This window comes from Musca vetustissima, unplaced genomic scaffold (assembly GCF_032173495.1).
Source record: "Musca vetustissima isolate MV318-11 ecotype Yass unplaced genomic scaffold, APGP_CSIRO_Mvet_v1 utg22240, whole genome shotgun sequence".
NCBI lineage: Eukaryota > Metazoa > Arthropoda > Insecta > Diptera > Muscidae > Musca > Musca vetustissima.
Window position 1 is genome coordinate 72,638 of NW_026886544.1, and position 8,241 is coordinate 80,878.

General features: G+C 35.4%; 1 protein-coding gene across 1 annotated transcript; it reads right to left on the bottom strand.

The window, feature by feature from the left end:
- Positions 1 to 260: 260 nt before the first annotated feature.
- On the bottom strand, positions 261 to 7,933 carry LOC133334047 (NGFI-A-binding protein homolog; the record flags this gene model as incomplete). Its single annotated transcript, XM_061542345.1, has 4 exons — positions 261 to 482; positions 5,468 to 5,549; positions 5,624 to 5,718; positions 7,011 to 7,933. Coding segments are annotated over 4 exons (1,322 nt in total), but the record flags the coding sequence as incomplete, so codon positions are not given.
- Positions 7,934 to 8,241: the final 308 nt, after the last annotated feature.

Below are 8,241 nucleotides of genomic sequence, written 5' to 3' on the forward strand. Positions count from 1 at the left end.
GTAATAAATTCACAACTATTCCACACGCCATTCATATAATACACATTTTTTTATTTTACTATTTTATAGTTACTTTACTTTGTTTAATACTATTTAAATACTTTTTATTGAGTGTACACTACGCATATTTCCAATCACAGTACTATAAAATGATTTACTTATTCGCCATAATTCTATGAAATACTTTTTTATTTATTTAACAAATTGCACATTGTGATCTCCTCTATCATCGGTTGAACTCCATTTGTAGCGTTACTGGTTTATGGATCCGGCGACGTGGTTTCCCGCTTCAAACTGATGGCTTCATGCAGTGTTGGACTTAAGACCAAGGCAGGATTGGCTACCGCAATGATATGACTGCCAGCAGCTGATATAACTTGCACATCACTGGATAAGGGGCGTGATTTCGTAGGAGTGGTACTCAGATCGGAAATCAGACGATTTGTAGTAGACGAAGGTGTTGGCGAACCAATGCTGCTTGTCTGCAAATCGATTAGGGAGTTGTTGTTGTTATTATTATTGTTGACACAATCATTCGACTTCAAGAGTAACTTGTCAAGCGAGCTAATATTACGATCCTCTTCCGGACCATTGTTCTAAAAGGAAAAGGAAATAAATACACATTAATGAGAGAGGCTATGATTTTGTAATTAATATTTACAAAATTGAAAACATGAGGGCGATAATAGAGATCGTTCCATATGAGTAAATATTTGATTGTACGAATTATTGGAAGCATATATAAATGTTCGGATCGGATGAATATAAATACGAGTTTGGTGAAGAATGAATGAATACGAAGATGCAACATGAGGTGAAAATTGTACAGCAGAACAATAATAACTGTTTGTGGTTATGATAAAAATATTTATGGGAAATATAAAATTAGGTAGTCATATGAAAATAATAAATTTCCAATATGATGACCCTTTGTGCAAGAGCTAGTAGAAGAAGTGAACCGATTGATCTTATATTCGGATTTTACGAACATTTTTACTCTTTGGGCGAATGGTATGAGAAAGGGTGAACCGAAATGCTTCATCTTTGAATATGATCCAGGTTTGATAAAAATAATTACGTTTTGCAAAAAAAAACTACTTGAAGGAATAGATCTTTGAAAGGAAAATTTCGATGTACAAAATTTATGTATCGATCACAGCCTTCATGAGTTAGTGTGCCCTCCAGCCAGCAAGGCTATTGGCTATCTCTAAATCAACTCAGAATTGTTACAAACAGATTTGGTGCAAAGACAAATGGCGACTGCAGCCTATATTTCGATGAGTCAAATTTTAGATCATAAGCATGTTTTTTCTTTGTCCGTTCAACGATATGTATGTAGTTAAGCGTCTACATAATTATAACCGCAAATTTTCAGAATTTTTTATTTCGTTTTCCAACCGACTTTTGGGGTTTATTTAATCAGAAAATCTTACTATCAGTACCAACTGGTAACTTCATTATCCGCATTGTAGAAGATATACCCACTTTGAACCGATTGATATTTAAGAGTGGAGTACGAGAATAAAAATATGTCATTGCGTGCCATGTCAGGCCTGGCCCATTGTCGCATTGTCATAGTGCACAAGAATCAGTTTGATCTTTTTATACCCTCCATTTGCCAATACGCTTGCATTTGGCGATACCTCATAAAGTATACATAGAAGTATATTCTCAGAATAAAATTCTATGTCGATTTATGCATGTCGGCCTGTCTGTTAAAATAACAACAGAAATCGCAATATTTTAGATATTGATTTGAAATTTTGCACTGGGATTGCTATTATTCCTAGGATGGTTGGTATTGCAAATGAGGTACATCGGTCCACGTTCGGTATTATGGGGATTTTTGACAAATTATCTACCCAATAGGCTGTAATTTTTCACGATTGGTAATAATAGTTGATACCCAATGACAACCAATAGTGGATCTTCCTACCAAAAATGATCAATAGTGGTCTGCTTTATAGGGTAACCCCTATATAACGGTACCCCCCATTATTCGTTATTGTTTTTTAGACCGGGGTTTCAGCAGCTGTAGATTGGTATTCTGTATTCACTTCGACTAAAAGATCTGCCAACGAAAAATGATCAATATTGTGGCATGCCATGACCCTAACAAAAACTATCAACATTGGCCCATGTTTCCGTGTAGCCCCATATAATGGTAACCTCCTTCATTAGGCACTTTGAGGGTTTTCCACACTTTTTATTATATCCTACACAACTATGTTGTCAGGTTATTTTAGCTTTGTGCAGCCCCAAAAGTTTGTAACGCCGAAATATTGGTCCTAGACTCACCTTTAAGTATACCGATCGTCATATATCGACTAGCTGAGTCGATCTAGACATGTGTGTCCGTCCGTCAGTCCGTCTGTCCATTATAATTTGTAAACACGATACAGGACACAGTTATGGACCAATCTTCACGAAATTTTGCATGTAGAATGGGTTCTGGCCAATGAAGACCCCTATTTTGGAAAAGATCGGTTAATATCTAGGGGACGAAATGGACCAAAAACATTATATTTGTCTGATTTTCTGGTCGCTCCAGAGGCCGCAATTATGGCCCAAACACCGCGAATTTTTGCATGGAGAAGAGGATCGGGCCAAAGAATAAGCATGCCTGTTTTGATAAAGATCGCTCAATATTTAGCGGCTCAAATGCACCCGACTATTGTGTGAAAAATGACAAAATTTGTATTCTATGGCGTATATATTTGCCCCTGAAGGACCTAGACCCAAAAGGTTGATGGTATGTTCAGGAGGAGTGGTTGACCTTTAAATTGATACCAGTTATATGGTCGTATGTACTCAGATGTGGGAGCTACACTTAAATATTTACAGGTGCTTACGTATTCAGACATTATTTAGTAACCCAAAACCAGATTTTCGTGGAAGTTGTGTAGGGTATCATATGGTCGGCCCCGTCCGACTATACTGCTCCACTCACTGGTTTTAACTGAATTGGCTCTAATTTGATTTTTCAGATTCTATCATTATCAATATTGGTTCACTTTTTGGGAATCGCCCATATAACGCTACGATTCCAATTTTGGTATTTTGGTGAGCTTAAGTACGCGCTTCAACAAAATTAGCTGTAATTTCATATTTTAGATTTCCATTAAGGTACACCTTTATTCTATGGTTTAGGCACCAAATTATTCTAATTTGATTTTTCAAGTTCCTACTTGGCATCAAATCTTCCTACCAAATTTTATCAATGTCAGCATTCGTTTTGGTATAGCTCCCATCGAAGAGTATGATCAAATATTCGTTATTTTGAAGACTTAAGCCACATTTTCCCACCGATTTCTGTGTAATTTTTTATAAAGGCTTATGGAATGAAATAAGCAATATAAGTCCATGTGTTGATATAGCCTCCATATTAGGGTAGCACCACTTTGTCAATATTTTTGCTAGATGTCCTCATTGGCGGGTAAAACAAATTTTGTGCGGAAGGATTTCTATGGAGGTCAGAAAAAACAAAATTCCACCCCCCTTTCCGATATAACGCAATAACGTAGTCCCCATGTAAATGTCCCGAACGACTTAAGGAATTTTGAATGCACATCACATGGTGGAGGGTAAAGAAGTTCGTCCGAACATGATGACGTTTTTACTTGTTTTTTTTTTTTAAATTCTCCGAAGACTTAGGGCAAACAAAATGTGGTGTACCACTCAGAATTGACTACCTACGTTGCTTAAATGGAACAGTCCGTTTTACAAAAATCAGGAGAAGATTTACTTCGATCTTCTTCTGTCATATTTATACCCTACACTACTATGTTGTCAGGGTATTATAGCTTTGTACAGCCCCAAAGGTTTGTAACGCCGCGAAATATTGGTCCTAGACCCACCTTTATGTATACCAATCGTCATATCTCGACTAGCTGAGTCGATCTAGACATGTGTGTCCGTCCGTCTGTCCATTATAATTTGTAAACACGATACAGGCCACAGTTATGGACCAATCTTCACGAAATTTTGCATGTAGGATGGGTTCTGGCCAGTGATAAAGATCGGTTAATATTTAGGGGATGAAATGGACCAAATACTAAATTTTTGTCCGTTTTTCTGGTCGCTCCAGAGGCCGCAATTATTGCCCAAACATCGCGAATTTTTACAGGGAGAAGGGGATAGGACCAAAGAATAAGCATGCCTATTTTGATAAAGATCGATCAATATTTAGCGGGTCAAATGGACCCTGACTTTTGTGTGAAAAATTACAAGATTTGTATTCTATACCGTATATATTTACACTTGAAGGACATAGACCCAAAATGTTGGTAGTAAATCGCAGAGGAGTGGTTGACCTTTAAATATACATCAATTATATTGTCGTATGTACCCGGATGTGGGAGTTACACATAAATATTTACAGGTGCTTACGTATTCAGACATTATTTATTAACCCATTACCACACTGGATGGCGGAAATCTAGCGCTGTTCTCTTTGAAATGTTTCATGAGGTCAAGGACAACGCTTATAATTTTCGGTGATGATCAGATAATAGTTTTGGGAAAAAAGTGGACCGAAAACTTAATTTTTTGTGTAATTTCGAGAAGATCGACTCCAATGGCCACAATTGTTAGCCGAACTTCACAAAACAAAAGGTGGAAGGGAATCTGGACAAGTAATTAGAAAGGCTGTGCTGAATCTTAGTAATATTTGTTTACCTATAGTCCGTCAAGAGTGTGCAAATATCGCGAAATATTGCCCAAGCTCAGAACATAAAATCACAGAAAGTTAGACTTTCGTGGAAGTTGTGTAGGGTATCATATGGTCGGCCCCGTCCGACTATACTGCTCCGCTCACTGGTTCTTTTTTTTTTTTTTTGGATTTCCGTATTTTCTTTGCATGTCAAAACTCCTATCTTCTTATCAATAACAGTACGCCCAATTTTGGGTATTTTGAGGGTTTCTGGCACTTTTATCAAGCGAGTTGACAATTAAAATATACCAATGAGTAAGAAAGAGTTGCCACCCACTCTTTCTTACTTAAATTGCAAATAACGGTACATAATCAGGTATATTTCCCAAAAAATTTCCAGCGAGTTGACAATTAAAATATACCAATGAGTAAGAAAGAGTTGCCACCCACTCTTTCGTACTTAAATTGCAAATAACGGTACATAATCAGGTATATTTCCCAAACTAGTGATGGCTCTATCTTTGTCGTTCTTTGAATATAGCCCTCATATTAACTTTTAGTCCAATTTTTCGATTTTAGACATTTTTAATGTTCATCCCATGGTGGAGGACGTAAAAGTTCCACTCGGACGAACTTAACGTCGTTTTTACTTGTTTTTCAAAATAAATTTTCAAACGAATTTTTTTTGCGATTTTATTATCAATTTTCGAAGCTAAATTATAAGTCCATATTTTTATATATACCCAATGTTTATACCAAACACCCAATAAATGTTCGTAATAAATCAAAACAACATAAAACGAAACACATACTCACTGGCATAGATGGCGAACTGGAATTGCTGAACGAAAAACGTGATTCCTGATCTTGATCATCCAAATCATTGGGTTTTGTTAATCTAAATATGGAAAATGAAAAAATTGTAAACATAATTTTTTCCCCATATCAAATATTGTCCCCATACAAACTTACGTGAATTTTGCAATATCGGCCAAATCAAACGGTGGCTTTGCAGCAAATTTCTGGTACATGGCAAACAGATTGTAACGTGGATCCTCCACAGATTCCTTCAAAACGGATTAATTTTACGAATTTTTATGTTTTAAATTAGTTTTTTTGTTTTTTTTTTAATTTTTTAAAATTTTCATTTTACTATTTTTTTCTCGATAAGCTCTATGAAATAAATACGCAGCAGGATTTTTGTGGTTTTCTTTAAGCATTTAAAATATATTTTTTATTCAAAAAATTAATAGTTGGCAGCAGATACAGGAAGTCATTGTTGGAAATAATGAATTAATAATAATAATGGTATGCTAAGCTTAACAATAACACAACTACAAAACTAATAACAAAACAAAAAATATTTAAAAAAAAAAACAACTGAAAAGCTTTTACAACTAAATACCATTACCAAGCAATATTAAAACAAACAAAACAATAATAAAAAAGTGTTCTACCAAACTAAATTAAAGCTAAAACTAAATTACATTTAAAATCTGGGCATATGCAAAACAAATATTTAACCAAAACTATTTTTTACAGTGGCAACACTGTAAAGCTTTTCACATTGTAGATGAAAATTTGTGTCCATAACCGTAAGTAAATTGATGTACAATTTACAAATCCAATGCAAACAATCTATAAAGGGAAACTTTTGACAATTCTCCTCTAAGAATTTTAAAATTCCTATAAAAATAACGATAAAATATATAAATATACAAGTTTTCCACAGAAAGCTTTTATAATCTAGCAGGTATCTAAAGAGGGGGGAAATTCATATAACTTGGGGTAAGAATATTGTGGATTAAAATTTAAATACCTAAATAAATAAATACGAGGAAGATGGAGTTTTAGGAAACATTTATAGGAACAATAAATATAAAAGCTTACAAAGTCCTTTGAAGCTTTTTGTATGAAATAAAATATTTAATGGAAGGGAAGCTTTGAAGAAAAGCTGCAAATTGTTTATATATTGTTTATATATATTTACAGGGAGGATTTTCCAACTAAAAAAGCCTTTAAAAACGTTAATTATTTCAAAACTGGAGCAATGATATCAAACAACAAGCTTAATATATATTTACACATTAAAGAGGATATTAAATATGATTTGTCCTTAAACAGCTTTCATATTTTCTCCCAGCACACAACGTTTTCAATAAAAATGTCTTTACAAAAGCTATACATGTTAAAAAAGCTCACCACCATAGGAGTAGAGAATAAAAGCTGAAAATAAATATTTAGCATTTTGAGAGAATTTCTCTCGTGATCTCCTTTTTAAAGCCACAACCGAAAGATCGAAGCAAAGCTTAAAAGCTCTAACTGTGCTTATTTACTGTTCGCTTTTCGTAATTCTTACCCGATTGCTATCGGCTGCCGACAAACTAGCATCAGACGATGACATCCTTTGACGTTTGTTTGGTGTTGAGTTATTCGTATCATTCGATTCACAATCTAACATGGCCGAAGCGGAACGTATTTGTCCAGCGGCATTTTGATTGACGGCGCCACCCCCAACCATTTGTGAGAGTAAATTGCCATAGCGGGCAATCGATGCCGAGTGGCCAAATCCGGCATCTTTAACAATTTGACGGGCCAAGGGGAAGAGTTCATCACGTCGTGTTAGCAAGGCAGGGACCAGACGGCACAATTGAGCGGCAGCCTCATTTACGCAAACTTCGTGTAGGGTTAACGGTTTTTCGGGACGACGTTTGCAATCGAAGCGACCATAGATGGCGGAATACTTACGAATTTCATCCATGCGGCGTGGGTCATTTTCATTCATGGCCATAACCTGTTCCAATTCACGGCTGGTGCGTTTCTTAGAGGTGTGAGCACGGGGTTCACGTTGTGGCAATTGTGAGGCAATTTTTTCAGCACCCATTGTAATGCGGGCAACTTGCATTTCACTGAGGACGGGAGTCAATTGGGGGGAGCTGGAGGTAACCTGATGGGCAGTGTTTGAGGCAACACCACTACCCGTCAATTGGGGAATATTTACCATAGGTTGGGGTCTTTCGGTGGGATGGGTGAGAGCAGAGGGAGGTAGAACATGACTGGCAACGGTGGGATTGTGGGCAGGCAATGAGGGTAGGGAACAAATTTGTGAAAGTAAATGGGCAGAGGCTGCACCCGCAGGGGTCACTGTACTAACAAAGGGTGTGGGATTAAAGGGGGCGTTGGTATTGAAAGAGGGATATTTGGGACGTATGGGACCTGGAGAACGAGATAGTTCAGCATTGTATATGGCAGTGCTAGATTTGGCCGGGGTTTCAAATTGACCTGTAAAGAAAAGGAAAAGAAGAGGAAGAAAAAAATTAATAAAAATGTTAAAAAATGGGTAAAGATTATATAAGAAAAAATATACAAATTAAATATATATATATATATAATATTTATTACGAAAATTTATATATTATCAGAAAATAATATATAAAATATATTATTTTATAAAATATATATTTTTTTAACATAATATGTAAATTTATATTAAAAAAATTTATTATTTAAAGGTATTTTCAAAAATATTTAAATATTTTAAAAATTTTTTTAAAATTAAATATAATAATACAAAACTTACCACTATTGTG